The 24088-nt window shown below is 37.5% G+C and overlaps 1 protein-coding gene across 2 annotated transcripts in view; it reads left to right on the top strand.

The window, feature by feature from the left end:
* The first annotated feature begins 4651 nt into the window (after window positions 1–4651).
* LOC147070703 (uncharacterized) overlaps window positions 4652–24088 on the top strand; it is a 32316-nt gene continuing 12879 nt past the window's right edge. Inside the window, exons 1-17 of one of the 2 annotated variants that reach the window (XM_085948892.1) lie at window positions 4652–5425; window positions 6410–6595; window positions 7547–7684; window positions 8831–8938; window positions 9589–9940; window positions 11133–11309; window positions 15100–15218; window positions 16244–16425; window positions 16532–16658; window positions 17365–17531; window positions 17908–18054; window positions 19414–19765; window positions 20938–21126; window positions 22237–22366; window positions 22932–23000; window positions 23125–23240; window positions 23384–23656. In XM_085948892.1, the coding sequence (XP_085805018.1) occupies window positions 4952–5425; window positions 6410–6595; window positions 7547–7684; window positions 8831–8938; window positions 9589–9940; window positions 11133–11309; window positions 15100–15218; window positions 16244–16425; window positions 16532–16658; window positions 17365–17531; window positions 17908–18054; window positions 19414–19765; window positions 20938–21126; window positions 22237–22366; window positions 22932–23000; window positions 23125–23240; window positions 23384–23656 (3306 nt within the window). In that variant the 5' untranslated portion in view covers window positions 4652–4951. Of the gene's footprint in view, window positions 5426–6409; window positions 6596–7546; window positions 7685–8830; window positions 8939–9588; window positions 9941–11132; window positions 11310–15099; window positions 15219–16243; window positions 16426–16528; window positions 16659–17364; window positions 17532–17907; window positions 18055–19413; window positions 19766–20937; window positions 21127–22236; window positions 22367–22931; window positions 23001–23124; window positions 23241–23383; window positions 23657–24088 lie in introns of both variants that reach the window. The other variant, XM_085948891.1, reaches the window with a different exon arrangement.

Here is a 24088-nt window from a genome sequence, read left to right as displayed (position 1 = left end):
AAATTATTTGCCTTTTCACCGAAGTATGCTCTTAAGAGTCTTAAGAGTATTTAATAAAAAATTCTGGCAAACTTTTCGGGTAGCGTTATTAACTGGAACAAAATAATATTCTCTTTTTATACACCTTATACTTTAAATACAACTCCGATCACTTGAAAAACCGCACGTGGCGAATAAACTTTCCGAATGAACACACAGGGCAAATGATGTAATCAACATAGAATAGTAGCTTACATCAATTGTCTTATGAGAAAAAGTCTTTGCAGTGGGTTACACTATTCAGTTACATCAAGTAGCCGGATCATATTTTTTATACCTAAAACTAAAGTAAAATGATGTTTCCCTTCCAAAAAGTGGTAAATTATTTTTTTTAATTTACAACATTTGGCCCAGACCTGCTCTGTCGTCTTTTAAATGAGATCTAATCATTAACTCATTTTCGTATAATTTGAGGGTTACATCAATGGCCAAAACACCGTCGATATCTTATATTCTTGTTGCTGCCAGCGCTCCATTGGCGAGCCAAAAGTCCGACGACAATAAGTCTTCAGATTTTTCTACGTTCTGCTACTGGCCAACAGACGTTCAACGAAACGAGTATATAATTAATTTGACGAGTAAAACAGTCGACTTTGACAGCATAGATAATATACGTATATCTGACAGTTAAATCGTGATGTCGTTAAATGATACCGACGTTTTATGTTTTTTGGGTTATTGGGTGGCAGATAATGTAATAACGAAGCAAAGGGTACACAAATACTGGGTGAAACATTGGATAAGGAAACGAACGACATTATCCCACACAAATTTAATACGAGAATTGCGTTTGCAACCGAGCGATTTCCGCAATTATTTGCGAATGTCGGAGGATGTATACACAGAACTGTATAATTTGGTCTCCCCATTTATTAAAAAAAAAAATACTATGATGAGGGAAGCTATTTCTCCTCATGATAGATTATGTGCAACCCTGCGATTTTTGGCTGCCGGCGGAACATTCACTGACTTGCATTATAGAACTGCGATTGGAAGACAAACTCTGGGCAAGATAATTCCCGAAACTTGCCAAGTCATCATTGACGTTTTGAAAGGAGAATATTTCAAGGTGTGTATTATATTATACGTCATCTAATAAAGTTGGGCAAATTTACAAATATATCATTAACAAGTAGACATTGGTTGGTCTTATAAAGTGAACGTTTAGTGGATTGTTTTACCTATATAAATCATAGACGGCAACATCATAAGAATGGCAGACAAGATGCATTTGAGATAGGTATATATATAGTCACAAATAAGGCCATCGTTGACATGCTAAATATTCAATAGACCATTAGAATGCTGTACCTAGCCAGGACTCTCCATATAGGCTGTAAGCAAGCTGCTTAATTATTCCTGTTGAATGTATTGTAATACTAGTCATATTCTTCGAAAAGCAAGCATGGAATTTGATTTCTAAATGAGGCCACATAATAATATAGGTTTGCTAACATAGCTCAAATACTTACCATTTGTTGTATCGCTTAAGCTAAGGTTTATAGGCATAAAAACAAACAAAAAAACAAATATTTTTACAAGATATTTATTCATACAAAAAACATTAATTTATTATACCGGCTTTTGTACATTTTTGCTTAATATACGATAAACTGGTTGAGTATGAACAGTAGTTGCTGGCGTTATTTTGTCACTTTGTCCCATAAAGGCAACTTCATGCATCAGCTTCTCGGCCAGCAATCTTTGTCCCTGTGACATCGATCGTAGTTTCATGGCCATCATTTTGCCAAAAACATCAAATTCATCTTCAGTCTTGCTTAGTTTGTCGGTGATTAATTCTAACACTTTGTTGGCGCTATCATTCGATTTTTTTCGTTTGAACGATGGGGGTTCTGGTGCTCTATTGAGATTCGACCTTGGAGTAGTCGACAACGTGGATGTTGAAGGCGAATATTCTATCTGTAAATAAAATGTTGATTATTTTTTGTTGCAGTTCCCTGATACGCACGAAGAAATGGAGACGATTGCAGAAGAATTTAATAGTAAATGGCAATTTCCAAATTGCCTGGGCGCAGTTGATGGGAAACACATTGCAATCGTGCCACCTGCAGGCGCCGGCTCCCACTTTTATAATTACAAACATTTCCACAGCATTGTTTTGATGGCGATTGCAAATGCTAATTATGAATTTATTTATGTTGATGTTGGAACAAATGGACGTATTTCTGATGGAGGCGTACTGAGAAAATCTGATTTTTTCAAACGTTTAGACGAAGGCAGATTAAAAATACCTGCACCAAAAAAACCTACTGCTAATTCTGATGCACTGCCATTTGTTTATATTGGCGATGAAGCCTTTGCATTACGTAACGATTTCATAAAGCCGTATTCACAAAGGCAATTAAATCACAGTAAAAGAATATATAATTATCGGACATGCAGAGCCAGGCGAATTATAGAAAATGTTTTTGGCATTTTAGCTGCTAGATTCCGCATTTTTCAAGCTCCAATAAACATGAAAATTGAAAATATCAATACAGTTGTATTAACTTGCTGTGTGCTGCACAACTTTCTTCGTCGCAAATCAACACATACTTATACTCCTTCTCATGACCTTGATAGGGAAAATCCTGAGACAGGTTTAATAGAGCTCGGACTGAGGTCACAGGACACCTTAGCGCCTTTGGAAGCAACGACTAATCGGAACTCGACTGCCAATGCTAAGAAAGCGCGAGGAGATTTCGAAAAATATTTTAATACTACCGGGGCTGTCACATGGCAAGAAAGTATGATAAGCAATAGATAAATTAAACCAATGTAACAATTTAGTTAAAATGTTTTACCTCAATACAATCTTCGTTGTTTAACGAGTTGGAGTAACTCTCATCAGGAGACATGTTTTCCAAATCGTCCACCATGCTGGATATTGAGCTCGATTCTGTAAAACAAAATGTAAATTGTTAAAATACAACATAATACTCAAACTTGTTTTTTATTATCTCTCCCCTAAGTACCCATTCCTTCATACGGTTAATATTGATATTGGTATAATTGGTGTAATCCAGTATATCGGGTATTTTCAAAATGTGTTTTCCGCTGTATTCCTCATAACCAAACTGTACCATTAATTTTGATTGATGATTGACGATTTATTGATTGTCTCTGAAGGAACCTAACTCGAGCGATTTTTGATTTTATGATCATTTCTTTTCTTCTTCTTTCGACCATGTCCGATCATAATATGGACCTCCACGGAGTGGAGGTTTGTATTGACAGATTTTGTTTTTACGAGAAATGGATGTCAGCCACTTGCTCAACATATTAGGTCCATACTCGGACTCATACACAAATTGAAATTCAATGTGTACTTGTCAGACCCAGGATTTGAACCTGGGACCCGACCACGACTCAATAAGCCGCGCTTCCACCGCCATGATCGTACCTATATATTATTATTTCTTACCTACCTCAGCAAAGAATAAATAATTTTATTGTGACTAGAAATGATTCATAGCTGTATGTTTTAATTGCTTAATAGTAGCTAATCTAATGCGATGTCACTTTCAGAGATACGACAATGTCATAGTCTGCACGTGTATAATAAATAGCTTTAAAGCATTCCCTCGTACCTATATATTATTATTATTTATTACCTACCTCGGCAAAGAATAAGAAATTTTATTGTGACTAGAAATGATTCATAGCTGTATGTTTTAATTGCTTAATAGTAGCTAATCTAATGCGATGTCACTTTCAGAGCTAGGTACGACAATTTCATAATCTGCACGTGTATAATAAATAGCTTTAAAGCATTCCTACGTACCTTCCATTTGGTCGTTCAAGAACTCCAAATTTTTATAGTACCACAGTTTGGGTAGATAAACTGCGTCTGTGCCGGCTCCGCTTCGATATGATGTCCTTACTTTATTTCTCTCCTTTCTGTAACCCGACCTCAATGTCTGTATTTTCTTTTTAACATCGTCGACCCTTGCCTGCGGCTCCACCTTGATTAAAATCTCCAAAAGTTCCGCATACGCCAAGGACTTGGCATCACGATTCTTGTATAGTGGGCTGGTCGTCTTCCACAACGATGGGTTGTCTTTAAAACAACTAATAAAATCTTCCAAGAAACTTTTCGAATGCACTCGTAGATCTACCATTGTTGTTATCGATGTGAGATGTCCGAACACTTTGAATGACAGTAAAATAATGATGGCGCTGTCGTCCGTCGGCATAGATATAAATAATGTGACGGTAAAGCGTGGTGAACGTACGAATTTCAGCGGCTCGGCGAGTAAAATATCAAACATGTTTGAAATCCAACGAGCCTGGTCTGCGGATTAAAAAGTCCGCAGACCTGGGGTGCTCCACGCGAAAAAAAAGTCCGAAGACTGTAAATCGTCTGACTTGCGTGCCAATGGAGCGCCGGCGTGCTGATAATTGGTGGAGTGCCAACAATTGGGTGCGTTTATATTTTCACTAATATTATGTATGGTGTTGACAAGTTTTTTTGAAGCAAAAACTATCATTATTAATTAAATATGAAAAATATTTGAATAACAAATAAATCAGATTTTTTGTTAGAAATATCCTTTTGCTCAAGTATAACGAAAAATATAGTTTACTCAAAAATGGTTATTTGAAAGTTGGCAGTATCGTTAAAATGTCTCCTCACTCACTGGTCGTATCTGCCTTTTTCTGCTTGCGCTTTGCGCCCGCCTCAAATGCCGTACTATTGATGAGATGTAAATATTTAATCTGCCGGTTATTTAACTTCTTGGACGAAACTTGAGGTTCAAACACGCTCCCCTTTGTAATGAATTTGTAAAATACCGGTTGTGCAGTGTCGGTATCTCGCTAACGTCAAATATTTATAAATGAAAAAATATCCAAAAATGCAATCATATTCACTGTTTAATGACGCGTTTGTGAAGACGGGTGAATAGATTTGATGACAGATACTCGGCGGACAGTTGCCAGGTCAGATTTCGCAATTAAAATGGATAGCGAAGGCAGTTCTCCGAGCGATGAGTCGCAGAGTTCGTCGGAGAGTTCCGACGAAGCATCTTCAGGCCAAGACGAGGAGCGTCTGGAGCCCGCCACCATCCTGGGGACGGCATTCGAATTCCCGCAGGACCTGTGCGAGGATCCTGAAATATTTAAGGAGTTCCTTTCCATGAAGACGTGGGAATCTCTCAGCGAAAATGAAACGGAACATCTCAAACGATTTCTGCCGAACTTCGAGGAGAATGACGCTGAGGAAAAGAACGTAACAATCGAGAAACTGTTCGCCCGGGAGACCTTCAACTTTACTTCGCCGCTGGTTGAATTCCACCAGAAGCTGCGGGATGGAGCGTTCCGACCTGACATTGCTCGAATGCACAAGGTCCTTCAAAAGGCCCGGCAACAACATTCACGGCATCAGGTTATTATAGTTTGCCTTCTGTTTTTGTTGTTAGGTATAATGAGAGGTTAATAAAACCACAAAAATACTCTTGTGTCGTTATAAATATCTTCTGAACTGCCTTCAGAATATGGCTATGTACTGTGGCGCGGGCAAATAGCCGACTGTCCCCCACGTTCTCCCTGTGGTGGTTAAAAATGCAATGGCTAAATGTTGAAGTGGGCGCCATTGGCGAAGGGTGGAGGTAGACTGTCCAAGATACGACATAAACAGTGGACACTAAACTTTGTCAGTCATACTTATGTGTTTTCATTGAACTAAGAATACAAATTGCAGATAGTGCTGGTTAGTTTTTAAAATTAAATTAAACCCTGCCTAAACCAAACTATAATAGTCTAGTTATGCTATATGGGCGATCTGACAAAAATAGTGCACACTTTTTCGGTCGTACTTATTTGTTTTCGTTAAATTAACAATACATGTTAATATTAAAGATGGCGTTGGTTAGTTTTTATAAATTCATTAAGACCTGCCTAAAGCAAACCATAATATTGATAACAAATATTCTTCTATCTATAAAATATCCAAAATGATGTATGATTTAATGGTATAATTTTAGATATTTATAGATACTTAGATGAATATTTTTTGACTATTATCTATTACGCAGGGCTTAATTGAATTTAAAAAAATATCTGCAATTTGTTGTCTTAATTCAATGACAACAAATAATACACATGACTGAGTTTATTGTGCACTATTTATGTCAGATCTTATCAGCCTACTTCCATCCTTCGTCACTAGTGGGCGCACAGCGTAAGACCGTACTTCAACATATGCTGGGTCTAAACAATCAGCCCACTCTCAAGTTTGTCAAACTGATGAATTATAAAAAAAATATTACACAGATTATGCAATTCCATGAATTTATCAAAACAAAAATGTCACTTTAATCAACAAATAATACTACCGTATCTTTACAAAAACATATTGTTATTTATTCAGTGGCGTGCAGAGTGCTACAAGACGGTGCAGGAGGTGCTGGTTTGCCGCGAGAGACTGTTGGCGCTGGCTCACGCCTCCGCCCCCGGAAGTCACCTCCCCCACGCATCCGCGCGCCCCCCTAATCAAAATCTCCAGGCCCCGTCGGCTCCCTCGCTGCATCTCAGGGCCAAGAGGCGGTACTTTCAGGTTTGTCATGTCACTTGTCAAAATAAATGCTGGATAAAAAATATATTTAAAACGATTGCGATATACTTAGTAGGAGAGTCACCTCTACTGTAATTTTTGTTTCACGTAAAATAGTAGTTACACACCAATGTTATGAGTCTACTCACCAAGAAAACCAGAGTGTTGGAGCAGACCCTTTTTTGAGTTGGTCCGCTCCGAGACCTAATACTTGCTCCGGCTCTAATCCGGGGCCTGCTCCGCCCAAGTAAAAACAACTATTATAATATGTATACAAAGTATTTAGTTTTAAAATAATTGTCATTTTCATTATTAATTCTATTAAACAAAATTCCGACAGCAAATCTTTTCTCATTATTTGCCTCTTCTGTCAAAAAAAGTGATGTTATTTAGCACTCGGTAGTGTTACCCTATTTCAAATAATTCCAGTGTTGCAAAGTGTCAAAATACACTATTTTCATTAAATTTTAGGACGAAAATTTAATAATAAAAAACATCCGGAGCAGTGGAGCACTACAAATCCCATTGCTCCAGTGCTCCGTGCTCCTGCTCCGAGCTCCGCTCCAATGCTCTGATAAAAACCACTAAAAAAGGCTCCTTAAAACGCTAATATTTTCAATCTTCCTATATGCTGTTGAAACATAAGTTTTGGAAGAATCCGAAATGAAGAGAAATTGGCGCATTTGATATACGGTGCTACCGGAGGATGCTCTGCATTCCATGGACGGCCAGGCGTACAAATATCTCTATATTGATCTCTCGACTAACTGCAAGAGACCTAGAGGGAAAAGTGGTCTTTGGTGGTGACAAAGAGAGAAGGTTGCGAGGGCGTGCGCCTTCCAGATGGAGTGACACTTTCAAGAAAGCGACTGAATCAAGGAGATTGTTGGCAATGCTTGTAAAGAAGACCATGTATAATTTTTGCCGAAAAATATTAATTTCATGTCATTTTAGGAGTTGGCTGCAATTCGCAGCGAGGTGTGCGGAGGCGACGGTGATGCCCAGCCGTCAGAAGACGAGAACTTCCCCGACGGGCCCCCACCTCCGCATTCCAACGCAAAGCAGCATCGCAGGCAGAATTCGCATTCTCAGGTTCATTTCTTTTATTATTTATATGCGGTAGCTCACTTATACCAATTGATGCTTGGGGTTCGTGGAATTTCAATTTCAATTTCAATTTATTTTACATATTGTGGACATTACAAATTATAAGTTTAAGACGTTCACAACATGACATTTAGAAACAAAGAAATATTATTAAAACAGTATTATGTAATACTGTAATTATGCAATATTAAGTTATTACAGTATAAATACAAAAAATATGAAGTATATAGGTACAAGGAAGTACACCGGATGAGTTAAGCAGACCCTATTTTAAGAATTTATAAAATAACATCCACCTATACTCATTCTCACGTAGATGGAATATATCAACATCCGAAGCGATTTGGTTGAACAGAGTTATTGCCCTCCCAATTGGCATCACCAATGGCAGGTTAGTTCTGCTACTCGGGAGAACAAACAACTGATGCTCCCGATTTCTAAGATAGTTATCAGGGACACACAAGTCAATACTACCAAGAATGGCAGAGTTATCATTCACACCACGTATAAGTCGAAAAAAATACGTGGCCAAATATTGATATCTTCTAGCACTTAAACTACAGTATGTAAGCATACCTAAGAGAAAGTCAGTTGGATAAAACCACGGATAGTATCCATATAACCTCAAATAAAGGAGTCTCAAAAATTTCTTTTGAACTCGCTCCACCATAAGGTCATATTTCAACTGATGCGGGGCCCAAACAATCGACCCATTCAAGCCGGCTTCTCACTAAGGAATTATAAAGAATTTATTATTTATATTAGATTATATATTTATTATTATATAGGAACCCATTTGGTTATATTGAGAGCAACATTGGCAATATTGACATGCCATGCAATTCAAGCAATAAATGGTTAAAGTTAAGAAAAAATTAGTGCCGTTGAATTGATCCTAAGATGATCATAATTTGGGCCTCCACAGAGTGGAGGTTTGTAGTAACAGATTTTTGTTTTTACAAGAAATGGATGTTAGTCACTTGCTCAACCTATTAGGTCCAAACTCTGACTCCAAACACACAAAAAACAATAATATGTGTATTTGCCAGACCAAGGATTTGAACCATGGATCCACGACATTATAAGTCGACGGTTAGATGCTCGGAGTGTAAATGGATCCTTAATTTACAGATTGGAGCGGCATCAGTTGGTGGGTTAAATGGAAACTTCCCTCCTCTCACGGAGGAGTGGCGGAGACGAGCCCTGGCTGCACATCGGCTTCGCAAGGTTAATCAGCCGGTAATATATACCTTCATAACAAACTCTTTGTAATATAAACTTGATGGTGATTGTAGAACGTTGAGTGAGTTTGGAAATCTATCGGAAATAAAATACAAATGTCAGCTTACCGACGCTCTTGCTGTATTTACTTGAGTTTACACGATTGTTCTTCTAAATCCTAAACTTCTGGGTTCATAAATGGTTTGTGCTCAATTCATTTAGCTAAGAATGAAATGACAGGCACAATTTTCGTAAAAAATCACTGAATACCATCTCTGGACTCATAGTATGCATCAGTCAAAAATGGTTCTTCAAACCCATCAACACACATTAATTATGGCTTGTGTAAAATGTATATAAAAATAATTAAAAATATTTCCACGATCGATTCATATGTCACAGATTTTGCTGCCACATAAATTTCTTTAATTTTCCAAAATGAATCCACCGTCCTTAATTGGATTTTCTTCTTTATCAACAAACATTCAAATTAAACACAAGTCCATGGAATGTAATCCAATGTTTATGTTCTAGTTTCATACATGTATGTGGTGATTTGAACTCATTTTACAGTTATGTACATGGCACCTGTACTTGTTTAATCTTCAGCCCCTCTTAATAACCATGTTAATAATTGTTAAAAGTGTCTAAGTGATATGGTATTCTAGGATCATCCGGAGTTGAATACGGCAGGAATAACATTGGGCTGCGTCAGAGGACGCTGCGGGGGCGTCAGCGCTGCTCCTGCTGAGGGAGGAGGTAGGGCAAGAAGACCGCCCCGATCGCGAGCGCCTCCACCTCCCCCGGTTCCCGCAGCACCCTCTGTCCATGCCAGAATTCTTTCGCCACACCCGCAATCCAACATGCAACATCACCCTGACTCTCCTTCCGATGAAGAGACATTTGTTCCTACGCCCCCCGCTCCCCCACCTCCACCACGGCTGGCTGAGCCTCCACCTCTGATTGTACGGGCGCCCCCGCCACCGCAACCAGCGCCACCCCCTCCGCCGCAAGAGCCTGGTAATATTTCTGCCTTTAACTAATCTTTTACTATTGCACTGTTGCAATCTAATATATTGTTTCCAACTTCCACTATTCAGTCTTTATTGTATTTGGTTTTTGGAATGAGACCATGTAGTCTTTCTCCTTCTTTCCTCAATGTTAGATTTCGTTTCGGAGGTCATTCTCAAAAGATAACATATTGTCCGACAACAAGAAAACGGCGATAACAAAAAGTCACTGTAGTTGCATGTAGCTCAGTGACGTACCTGTCATGGCGGCAACGAGTGCTAGAGGCGTGTTTAAATAATGTATCGGCTCTCCTTTTAGATGCGACTCCTTTTCTTTGCAATAAATCAAAAGTTTACTAATAATAATTCTAACATCACTCTTAATCGTTTTAGGCATATATTTTTATTTTACAAAGCTTTAAATTACGTAAATTGATAGATCCGTACACCACGAGAACGTAAAATGAAATGATAAATTTGGGGGCGTTCCTCAAGTGCGATTAGCTGCACTGAAGGGAATTGTTAGTTCACATTTTTAACACATGGACAAGAAGTTCTTGTTCGACAGTAGTAAAGTGTATCGTTAGGTGCATGGATGCAAACACCATTCTAAGTGTTTCGGAAAGTGTTCTGTTCAGCTGACAGTAAAAGTTGCTCGGAGAAAAAATGGTGATATTTTTTTCGACCAAAGATGCCACATCAGACATTGGATTTTGCCAATGGAACCGGAAGCCATGATGTTTTCGAACATAATCCGTCGTCCCCAACAATATTCTCAGCATTTTGGCTTATTTCAACGGCTTGGGAAGAAGAAGAAAACTTTCTACGCAACGAGGAAGGAAGGTGAAGAGACAAACACATGTTATACTATCTTCATCATCATTTATGGCAGTACAACCCTGGGCAGGTCTTGGCCTCCTTCAAAAACTTTCTCCATCCTGGAGGATCGAGCGCAGTCCAGCCATCTCAATTTCGGCCGTCCAGGTTTTTTCTTGCCCTCTGGAGTTGCGTTCATAGCTCGTCTTGCTGGTATATCCTCCGGCAGTCTTCATTCACGTGACCGATCCAGCGCAGCCTGCATTTTCATATGCCAGTGTGTTTTACTATTTTACTGATCCATATTGGTAAAATTTTAATAACATACATAATGTGGGTCTCTTGTGTATGTAACGTTGAAATTATTAATTAGAAACTGTTAACAGCGCTGGGAGAAGATTTGGGTGTGGAGCTAGTACAAGCGACGCACGCGTGTTTCCTGTCGGTTGTGCGCGACCTGGTCTGCGGTACGCCCCGTCACTGCCTACCACTACCGCAACTTGCCGCGCGGCTGCGTAGATGGCGGCAGAATCCAATAGCACCCCTCAACCACTGGTATTCTGGTAACGTACTATCATTCATTTATAAATTGCATACATACCATGTGACGTCAGTGTCTTTTTCAAGTGACAAAATGGAAATTTACAGAATTGACAAAAAACTGGGTTTAATTGAATTTTAAAAACTTACCTACACCATCTGCAATTTGTATTCTTACTTCAATGAAAGCAAATAAGTATGACTGACTGAGTTTAGTGTCGGTGTCGGTTAGTTTTTTTTTTTAAATTTCTGTTGGCCCTAAAGTAAACCATGATGGGTAAGAAATATTCTTCTATCACTGGAATATCTAAAATGCTTGATTTAATGGCATAATTTTAGATATTTTTTATATATGTGAATATTATTTTTGACTATTTATCTATTATGGCTTGGTTTCGTAGGGTTTAATTGAATTTTAAAAACACCATCTGTAAATTATTGTAGTCTAATTTCAATGAAAACAAATATGTTTGTTAGACAAAGTTTTATGCGCACTATTTATGGCGGATCTTAAGGCGAATTCTTTGCCTCAATTTACGATCAAATGTGACTTCAACGCCATCTAAAGGCATCTACAGGCATCTACCATGAATTTCTAAAAATGTGTTACTAAAAACTTTCGTCGATCGCAACCAGATGGCAATAAAATATAAAATAAAATATTGTGTGTCGCCACATATTAAAAATCATAAGCTTGATAAAAATGCATTTAAATTTATTATATATTTACTTACCTATGTAAAAATATTTACAATTAATATTTTCCCCATAAAATATTTACAATTCTATTTGATTTGATTTAAAGTGTTTATGATTTTTACATTTTGTTTACCGTAGTTTTTTTTACAGTGGCAATACAAGGGTATCCTGTCCAGTCAATGAACCAGATTTTTTTACGTTGTCAATACGAATTAATATAAATATTTTTCTACAGTAAAATTCATTTATAGTAGTAAATGAACATTTAAGTACAAATGTTTATAAGATTGAGTTTAATCTTGTACAATTGACAATTACATCGAATTTCTACTAGAGGTGGAATAAAAGAATGATATGAAATGAATAGCAAAACAAATGCCATTCGAATTATTATTAAACAAAATAAGGAATATACAGTTGTACTTGGTTATTACTAGGAAGGTTGGACCGGCTGAATGTGCTCGTTATAAGCGGTACTCGTTATATCAGAGAATAGGTATTTTTATTGTCGGCGAAAACAACAATTAGACACTTAACTAGTGTCATAAACGTAATCTGTCCCCGGCGGCATCCTGTCCGATCGGATTTTATTGCTTAGGGTCGAAATGTCTTTAAACGATCAACACATTACCAGTATTTTAGCTCGGTATATCCGATAAGTATCTCGTTATAACAGTGAATAAAAATGTACGGAGAAAATCATATACCAAATGTCAACGACTGTTTCCTCATTACATCCGAGATCTCGCTATGTCCGAGATTGTAATAACCGAGTTCGACTGTAGTTATAATTATGACAATGTCGATATTATATAGACATCCCAATTCATTTCGTTTCAACCATGTCCGATCCTAATGGGTTCATATGGGCCTCCACAGAGTGGACGATTTGTATTAACTAACTAACTATATCTGAGATAAGAATAAAGTAAGACACGCAACGAATTGAATAAAAAAGAAGTTGGAGGTAAGAAAAAACGTAAATAAACATGCGAACAAATCTTGATAAGCAAACCCAAGGACAAAATAAGTGACAAATTAAAAAAAAAATTGTAAAACGTAAGAAAAAAATTTAGAATTTGAAGTAAGTGCACCACTGATTACATAATATTCTAAGAAAAAGACAGAACGTTATTTCTTTGAAAAAATCTAATGTCGATTTTAAAGAACAGTGCAAGATAAAATAAAAGATAGTTTTATTTATTTTACCTACAAATGTGTAAGTGAAATGGATTTGGAGATATAAAAAGAAACCTTATTGGCCCAGTGGTTTCTAGGTGTGGACTTTTGTAATTCCCTGAAGATCTCGAATAAATAATTAAAAATTATCAACACCTATACCATATTCCTAGGTATCTACTATGATTGAAAAGTAGATCTTAATTTTTTGTATTTATGATTGCTTCATAAAAAAACAATATTTACGACTTTATGATGTAGCAGATAAATGAGCAACTAAATAGTGATCCAAATATTATGAAAAGTTCAACTATCAAAGCATCACGGCATAAAATTAGTAATACCACGGTTATACACAATTTATTGTACCTACCTATTGTTATAATTTTCTTAGTTCATTTAATCGTTTTTAATTTAATTTATTTTCAAATTCACCTCTTATGTGTTCATTCACTGAATTGTTTACCCTATATTTTATGGAGACTAATAATAACTTCTATTTTCTACATACTAAATTATCAACCTCCACTTTTTGACAGGACGGCATACAGTTATATAGGCACGTAGATAATAATTTTAAGGCCAACAAATATTCCAGTATATCGGCTATTTTCAAAATGTGTTTGCCGCTGTATCCAGGATAAACATATAGAACAAAAGTTAGTGAAGTGGAAGTTTGTCGAGGCTGTTTTGATCGGGTTAATTTGTCTTTGAATAATATTGTGACTAGAAATTTTAACAATTCTTATTATTTTTAACATTGTATATTGTTCATAATTTTCGCGACTACCACGTGAATAGACGATTTTTTTTTACTTATAACATTTTAAACACTTAACATAAATATGGATAAATTGTACAGTTACTAGACAATGATTAAATTTGATGTGTGTCAGAAGTATCTTAGGCATTTTCGCTCGTATGCTTTCTTTATATTATTATGAAACTATATTTATTTTAAAATCGCTTTATAAAAGGTAGGTACGTCAAAACAGTAATAAATATCTGAAATAATTACACAACACTATTTCAGAAAGTGGAGGTTGATATATGTAGTCCATTGACATATGCTCCAATATCGCAAACAAAAATTATTGACAGCAGAATTAACACAGTTTTTGTCTTCGTACCTGGCGAACCTTTATTTTCAATGTATGTGTGTGTGTATGTATTTTTTAATCTATGCAAGTACTGTTTCAAAAATAGTTCGATTTATTTCCGCGTTAGCAGCATATGTCGATAAAGTCTTGTTAAATATTCATTTTATTTACAATCGATTCGTTAATATACAAAAATACAAGATTAAATTTAAATAACTAGCCTAAAAATTATTAAATAATATTTTTAATAGAAACGCTAAGCGTTTTTTGCGATAAATTAAGTCTGAACCGAGATGTTTCGATTTTAATTGCATGCTTTCTAACCTCTAAATCGATGTTTTTTAAATTTGAAAAAAAATATATAAGGATATAATAAATTCCAATTAACGTTTAGCGTTTCCCTAGGTAATAGATTTACGTACATTTTTATCGTAATTTTGATAATAAATCTTATGTCATTCATTCTTACCACCCGATAGAAATGTACCGAATTTGACACGTATTTTTGGTATATAGAACTCCACGATACATCTTAATTTTTTATTTTATTTTTCTCATTACTTTTGAATATATATTTACCGATTAATAAACTTTTCTAGCTATTTTTCGATAACAACTTTACCTAGAGACATCACCTTAATAGCCTACTGCCTTACTGGTATGAAGTTTGCTACAGAAGAATCTACAATGAGAGACAACTTGCAGTTAGTCTCAGCAGTGGTTTTGAAGCCATATATCTAACTATGTATCGTTAAATGAAAATTTTCATTCCAGCAGATCTATTTCGTAACACAAACTCCGAAATCATAAAAAAATCCGATGTGTTGACTTGTAGGGGCGGAGGATTGGGTGAAGGCTCTCCCGTCAGCCGTGGCGTTCCTTGCTGGCGAGGGAGAGGGTGCTCCGTCACCTGACGACTTTGTTCCTTATCTGCAGTACAAGCCCGCCACACAGGTTACTATCATTCGTCTGTCTTCATCGATTAGCTGTGTGTTATTTATATTCTAATCACATAATTTATTGATAACATTAGAATTTTAATTGTACCTACTAGTTAAAGTATTTGACAAGTGCGCTCTTTTCTTTTGTCTTTATTTTTTATTTGTTTCATGTACGGGCATCATCAAAAGATGAAATTATCAAATGTAACTCTACCGATAATATAGTCTATAAGCTTTGCTAGTTTCATCAATATTCGGTCAAGCAGTTTTTGAGTTATAACCTAACAAATGGACAGACAAATCAAGAAAGCCCAATTTTATCAATCAGTATAAATCAGTGTTTCCCAACCTTATTTGTGCCATGCCCCACTTTAACGCTTCAAAAATCTCCCTATCAAAATTTCATAGTTAACTAACAAATTCTGAAAAAAAATGAATTGCTTCAAATAAAAAATGCACATAGGCTATATGTACTATTTTTAATTTAACTTTTGTAAGTAAGTACCTATCTATGTATATTATATTAGATGTAGAACTCGGAAGAAAATTAGTGCGATCCTTGTGCTTGATGTGAGCTGCAAAGAATTTTTATGTGAGGTACTAATTTAGTCAATTTAAATCTTAAATCTCCACAGTTTGTGATATCAAAAACAATTTCTTTTTTTTTCAGTAACAAATCATTTACAGCGCTAAAGCGCCGCATTCAACTAAATATTGTGATGGGATATTTAACAAAAAAAATGTACCAACTATTAATGATTTGCACATTACCCCCCAAAACATTCAAATTGCCCCATGTTGGGAAACACTGTACATAATCTAATCTAAAACATAATCTATACTATAAAATGTCTGATTGAAACCTACCCAATGAGCAATGAAAACAACCCTTATCTCATCTACTAAGTTAAAACCTACTGTCTCCACTGAAGTAATTCATTTTGTTTATCATTTGTTCATGTCCATTGGCTTCTGGCTCTGAGGTTTAGCGAAAAACTACAATAAATTTTATTGTGTACCTACTGTATTAATTTTCAGGTTTACCAATGGATAGGCGCCGGTCGCGACTCGGATGCATTACTCTCACCATTGTGCGCCACGTGGCTAGCACGGAGGCAGGCCGCCAAGCCCGTCCCGCGTACCACGCACTCTCTGCCCGCTCCGGCTCCACCACCGCTCGCCACACCTCAGAGACTCACATCTCTCAGTCAACCTGACCGGTCAGTTCATTACTTTTGCTATGCTAGTAAATCCATGTACGTATAAACGGGATATAAGTACATATATTATGGCAAAAATTAATAATTAGTATTGTTGTGCCAGCAGGTGGCAGAAAGATGAGGGCATGGAGTTGGAGTCTTTCCGCTCGCAGGAGAGGGCTCGATTCCAGAGACCGCATCGCGCCTTCACCTACCGTCTGGCCGAGGCCATGGCTGTTGTGGGACCTCTCAAGGTGACCTTCAAGGCTTCCTTCTGTGCCCATTAGTATACTGTATGATTTTTTAATAAATGCAGAAACACTTACAACATTGACTATTGAGACGAATCCCATTATATTTTTGTTCCATTATAATCATCTAAATATTTTATACTCCTGTTGGAAAGTTGTAAATATTTTTGTAAGATAGTTTGGGTGTTGAAATAGGGCCATGGGGAGCGAAAGGGAGAGATGATGAAATTCATAGCGAGAATAACTGTGAAATTAAAGTGGATAAATAAGAAGAAGAATTATATAGTTGTACCTATTTTTAGCATTCAATTCTCACTAATGGATATTATACATGCGTACATATTGTCCAAACATGCGTTCGTAAGCAGTTAGCTAAGCTTTGATTTTTTTGTTATTGTCAACTTATCATTGCGTAATCCCAGGATTGAATATGATGGAATTCCTGGATTTTAGAATTAGTTTTTATGATTTTTTTTTTAAGAATGACAAATCTGTCAACTAAAAAAGGTGGTTAAGAAATGTATCGTTAATCCCGTATATTTCACGCGATCACGGATCTGTAAAGGTATATAACTTCATAGAACTTAGTTTAAATTGATTGCGTCAATGATTGAGTAAACGGTAATCTCGGGATTAAAAATATATTAGTTCAAATATTGATAAAAATTTACTGTGCACCAATGTGTCTCTAACGTATATGATATTCCAGGGCGTTTACGCTTGCGAAGAGAATGGCGGTGGGAGGGGGGCGCGTGGTCACAGCCTACTGGCGAGCGCTCGGCCGCGGCATGTGACACTACTGGCGCTTGTACGTGATGCTGTTGCGTGTCTCCCTGATGGAGAGGGCACCCGCGCGCACATTACTGCTCTACTCAGGTAACGTATATATTATTTCATTATTTAATGTTTAACTTTTTCAAATGCTCCAAACATGATGTTGACCGAAAGTTGACATAAAGCCATTCTTATTATAGAGAGGTAATTATTTTTTTCTATTATTAGAAAATCATTTTGTAGAGATCACAATAATATAATTAATGTGTGTTTTACAATTAGAAAGATTTTTAGTTTTACTTTTCTCAAAAGTTGAATTACACTTTCAATTGCGATACAGTAAATAAGATTAAATTTATAATTGAATATTACAACATAATTATTATTCACCATGAGAACCAATAAAACATGTGTTGTATGTTGGCCAGATTCATTTTGGAGTTGTATACAGTAATGCTTTCTCCATTTGATACACCAGGCGATCGCAGTATCTGGTGAGTGACGCGGGGGAGCAAGCACTGCAGGCTGCCGTGAGTGGAGCCTTAGACCGGATGCACTGCGCTCCCGACCCATGCGTCAGATACCTGCCTGCCAGGAAGCTCTGGCTCTACTTGCACCGAGACAGGTATGAATGCTATTTCCTTCCCATTATTTGCTGATTGATGATATTTACTTTTTTTATGCCTCACAATATTCTTTTCTTTCTTCTTCTTTCGACCATGTCCGATCCTAATAGGATCATATGGGCCTCCACAGAGTGGAGGTTTGTATTGATCATAGACTATAGATACATCTAGACGCCACCCGTTGCATTGCTAAATGAAGCTGCGTGCCATGCGTTTGGTTTGTGGGCGAGCGAACGCATTCGTACACAAATGGTCGAGACCATAGACCATTTCGCTAGTGCTCGCCCAAAGTGCTCGCACTAGACGCTCAGAATTAAAATATAATTTTCTATTTTTTTACGTTATATAGTATTTTTAAGCTGTCAAAATGCAACCATTAGGTAAAGATATCCATAATTTAAGTTATTTTAAAGAAACACTAGGTCACTGATATTAAAATATATAATAATATACAAATAAATTATCACGAACATGTATCAACTTACCTATGAAACGTAATACCATCTTCTTGCTTATCAGTACGGCTACCATATTTTAACACAACACACAGAACCATCTTTCCTACTTAATTAACTAACAATATTTACCACTGACTTTATGTTTAACACAAAAAATAGCAATTTAGCAACACAAGCTACGACGCTACGTGAAGCGATTCACCACGATCTTTTGGCGATACTTTTGGAAACTAACTAAAACATATGTAGACCTTTTATCTTACTCTAGCGCGTGTCGCAGAGATTATAAGGGTGCCGAATACTTTCTCACTCGCACTCATGCATCGTTTTTGTTCAGGCCTTGGTATTGATAGATATTTATTTTTACGAGAAATGGATGTCAGCCATTTGCTCAACCTATTTGGTCCATACTCTGACCATACACAAATTGTAAAAGTATTTGCCAGACCCAGGATTCGAACCTGGGACCCTCTACACGAGAGGCCGGCGCTTAAGCCACGCGGCCATTGTGGGTGACAATATTACTATGGCAGTATCTGACAGCCCGCACATTTTTAACGACATACGTTGAATGTAGAGTAAAGCTCTTACTAAAATCGCAGTAATATCAATAATTTGTGGCTTAGTATTTAATTTTTTAGATTATGCAAATCAATCGACAGTGGCTTGTAATTTGAGTTTAAAGTCAGACGAGATAACTCGCGAAATTTGTATGTGCGGCCTGTCGATCATGGCCTCATAGTATAGCAGGCATATTTATAACCGGTTAAATTGTGGCTTAGATATTCCAGGACGCATAAAACCTGAGTATATGTGATTGTTTCACTTTACAGATTACACTACCGTAATTGGACCAGATGGCCTGTTGTAGTATGAAAAAGAATATATTATGTATTTCAGAACGGAGGAAGAATTCGAACGTCTGCACGCAGAGGTACAAGGAAAGACCGCTCCTAAAGGCAAAGGAGGCGCAGCTGCCGGCGGTGGAGGCGGTTCCAGACGTGCGGGTGGCACTCGCGCTGTTGCAGCCCCCGAAGTGGTGGCTCCACCACCTACTCCCCCCCGTGCACCCACCGCCTCACCCAGACGACGCCCCGTACCTTCTCCTTCGCGCTCCATTAGCGTGAATGTCTCACCTGCTGACGATGAAGATGCTAATGTGGATGTCGAAGGAACCGAGCCTCCCCTATCTCCCGCTCCGTCACTGTCCCCGCCTCCCCCTCCCATTTCACCCCCCGCCCGGATAGATGCGGTGAGTCCACATTCACTTCATATTATTTCAAATATTCCTGTCAACATACTTTTCAACAGGGCCATATAATATGATGTTGCTGATTGATTTCTGGTTTGTTAGACTAGTTAACAACCCTAAAGATATTCACCAAGTAATAAGCTTATAATGTCGTGTGTCCCAGGTTCGAATCCTGGGTCTGGAAAATACACATTGTTTTTTAATTTGTGTTTGCAGTCTGTATGGACCTAATAGGTTAAGCAAGTGGTCAAATATGGTCAAAAAAAAAAGAAAATATTTCTACATCAGGCATGTCCAATGCATCGATCGCGGCATAAGGACGCCCGCACAATGTCATCATATCACATGATTTGTAATGTATTACTCACAGCTTACCTGTAGCAGAAGTGAGAGAAAGAGAATATGTGAATCCCCGCTCTTTAAACAGAGGCGTAGTTCTCTTTACCATCGCACAGTAGGAGAATAGTTTATTAGGTGCCTAAAAAAAGACAAATAGGAAATTGAGTACAATAGAACCTCAATATAACGGACTAATGCGGGTGAGGGGGTGTCCGTTAATCCGTTAAATAAACAAACAAACAAGATCCTGTTTATTCGTCTTCGCGTGATATATCCAGACACCCGTTGTGGAGTGACGTTAATGTTCGAAATCGACGCGCTTGCTTTCAGTAATCCTGCTTTGAAAAATGAATGAAGTTTTGTTTGCACATCTGAAGTCTGCTGTTTTTTTTTTATAATTGTAACTCTAAAATTACGAAAATGTGTGTAATATAATTGAATTTCGTTATCTGACGAAGAGTCAATAAATTTATTAGACACTTAGATTTGTGTTTAAACAGGATGTTTTTAATAATTTTCACATTTGACCGGATATCTTGTCCGGTATATCTGAGGTTCGTTATATCGAGGTTCTACTGTATTTCTTTGTGATGGAAGGCAAATAGTTTTGTTTAGTCTGAAACGCCTCAGTGTCCTTAGCCAAATATAATAAATTTAGTCAAGTTGAAGAATGACAATCGGAGAGTATCAGAGATCACTGCCAGTCTTGATACTCGATAGTAGATCACAATCTTCTTGAATTTGGACATGCCGTGTCTAGACGATAGAAAAGTTATAATGGAAGTAAAAATACTCATGTGATTCAAAAGTGCATAATAAATTTGTTTTTACAGACAAGTGCTGCAGTTTCGAGCATATCCGGCATCTCGTACCAGAGAGTTGTTCCTGTGTCAGTGTCGGTCTCTTCGGAGAAGATCAGCAACATGAGTGCGACTGTCAACGTGGTCACAGCGCCCGCCGCTGCCGCTCCTCCTCCTCCTGTTGTCATCCCTGTCAGCGCCCCCATCGTTGCATCCCTTGCCGTATGTACCCATTCATTATAATACAAATCTGTTTATTATTTTTATCCGTCTGCACTTTGAATATGAATGTGACAGCATTCTCTTCGACAAGAGTGCGTCAATATTGATTAACGCAACACTCGTTAATAATTGTGCGATAAGGCGGAGCTGATATCACATTCTTGTTGACAATGAAATGAGGTTAAATCGTAAAATGATCTGTAATTGTCCGCCGACACATGTATGCAAATAAAAATGCATACTGTCAAACAAGAACTTCTTGTCTTGAGTATGAATTACAAATTCATAAGCATCTCCGCAATTTCCGTTTGATACTCTGCAGAAAGCAAATAGCTCCAATTTTCAAGGGACCCTAGAAAAAAAACGATAAATGCGGGATATACAATTTAAAAAAAAAAAACTCGTTTTTCTCCTGGATTTTTTCGACGTCTTTAATTATCTTCAGTTTCTCAGCTAGAGTTCTAGTTTTCTTCATGGGGGGGGCATTTTAGTTGCGACTTATAAAAAATCGTGATACGGCCTGTGCAAACAAAGCGACGCGACTGAAAGGTCTGTATGTATCATAAATAATTCTACGAAACCGAAATGAAAAATAATCAACAAAAACTGTCAATCGGGATATTATTTGTGAAGGGACCATAATATTTAGGCGATAGATCGAGGAAAATGATAAATCGGAGAACGGTTAATGCGGGATTATTTAACATTGTTCTTATGGGTGTTTGGCGGGACTTTCAAAAATGAATGATCCGTGCGGGAAAACGTTTTATGCGAGAACGGTAGATCAGGGTTCCACTGTAGTTTCATTGATAATTCAATATTAGTAGGTTGAATAACAATGTACGATTAGTGCTTTAATTTCTTCGATAATTGATTTGATTTTTAAAAGCCTATGAATATTTGATATGAAGTAATTAGTTACTATTGATGGAAATATATGTAATTCTAAGCAAATTTTTATGAAATATTGCCTTGGAACCCAGCGGTATTTATTTTACATTTCTGTGAAGCTACCTTAATATCTGAACTGATAGTGAAAGCTTTCCACAAAATATATATTTTTGCAACTCATATATGATAGGCAATCTAAATGAGTTGAATTGATTGCAGAGTGTACGGCAACCGCAGATGGCTGCAGCCCGCAGCATGGTCCGCGTGCTGAGTCCGGCCACGCCCGGAAAGTCCCTCATCAGTCCCAGGGCACTCCGGCCTTCTACCCCGCCTCCATCTTCACCGAGAGGTAAGCGGGCCTTCATTTTACATAATTGATTTTATCCACCAAACCCAGCGGGTATCCGTCACTACATTGTGCTTATGCAACCTACTGGAGGGAATGGGACAACTGGACGCCAGGACAATTGGGCGCTGCACTGTCGAATGAAATAAATAGATGTTCCATTACGATTTTATACAGAGTGTAGACAAGGAATTTTAATCAGTTTCTATCTACTAATTCATTTTGCTCTTAACATAATGTTATTTATTGTGAATTGAAATTATAATGCCCGAGGCTTTTTTTTTTATTACCTTCATGGAGGAATTTTTTTTATTACCTTCAAAAAATAAGTAATTTTTGATGTTTTAAAGAAAAGTCTGTCACAATTTTCAATCACTGGCTCATGAAATAGTGTACTTTATTACGATTTATTGAATGTTTTTATATGCCAGCACTCTGAAATCATTTTGAATTACGAAATTCGAATTAAAGGTATGGTTTTATATGAAAATAATGTTCAAGGGACTTTTTTTTCGCGAAAATTTAGAATTATCAGTGTTCTTACTTATTTGTATTTGTATGTTTGCAGGTGGCGGAGTGGTGACAACGCAAGCCAAAGTGGTGGTTCAGAGGAGTGCAACGCAGCCCCACACCACTGGTTAGTTATTCACATTGTATTTTTTTTTATTGTAAGTGAATAAACGGACAGCATGACCTTGTAAGTAACATGATTCTGCTTTGAATTGGGTAGAACTAATGTGAAAACTTTGTATGCTATTCAGGAGCCCTCCCGCTCTCCCACCAGAGGATCCTCCTGGAGTCTCTGATGCAGCATCAGCGGACGCACGGCCAGCCCATGTCCCACGATCAGCTTCTGCACACCATACACTCTACTCAGGTACATAGATAATCCATTAAGATTGCCACATATTTCATATACACTCAATTGACTTATTTTCAAATCAAACATTGTAAATGCGAAGGGAAGAACACGACATATTTCATTTGAGTAGTGTGATTATTAACCGTGTCTATTTATAGAAGCTGTCATCATCTCCGCCCGTGACCCCCGGAGGCGTGGCCACAGCTCCCAAACCGCAGCAAACCATCCACCTGGCCGGGCAGACGGTGCAGCTGGCCTCGGGACAAACGGTCCAGTTGACCGGGCAAACCGTGCAATTGACCGGACAAACTGTACGGCTAACCGGTCAGACTGTACAGCTCGGCGGGCAAACTGTTCGTCTGGCCGATCCCTCCCTTCGGCCACAGAAACAACCTGGACCCTTAGTGGCTAAAATTCTCACCAATGCTCAGGTTAGTGAATTATTGTCCTTTTTTTCCTATATATATATATATATATTTGGCTGTCTCGTAGAGGGACGAAATTAACCGTACGAAACAAAAATGCCAAGTCTAAAAGTAATTATTATAAAAATATTATATTCCCCGTTTCTTGTATGCATAAGCGAACCATAATTTCGATTGCATCTACCATAAGTAAACGGGAATCTCGGCGTATGATTTGATAAATATCGCACCCGTGGTATAACCCTGCTTTAGTGACGCGTTTCGGTAACTCAAGAAAGCTTTTTTTGTGGGCAATATGTTTGAATTATTCAAAACATCAACCCCGGCCGGTATATCGCATTTTAAGTGGAGCGTCTTTGGACACGCATTTTGTATGGCCGGCCCTTTTTCTCGGAATAGAAGCGTGTCCTAAGACGCTCCTAAGAAAATGAATATTAT

The sequence above is a fragment of the Rhyacophila brunnea genome, unplaced genomic scaffold (assembly GCF_057557595.1).
Source record: "Rhyacophila brunnea isolate RB1 unplaced genomic scaffold, BYU_Rbru_1.0 scaffold_21, whole genome shotgun sequence".
Classification (NCBI taxonomy): domain Eukaryota; kingdom Metazoa; phylum Arthropoda; class Insecta; order Trichoptera; family Rhyacophilidae; genus Rhyacophila; species Rhyacophila brunnea.
This window is presented reverse-complemented; position numbering and strand designations above follow the sequence as displayed.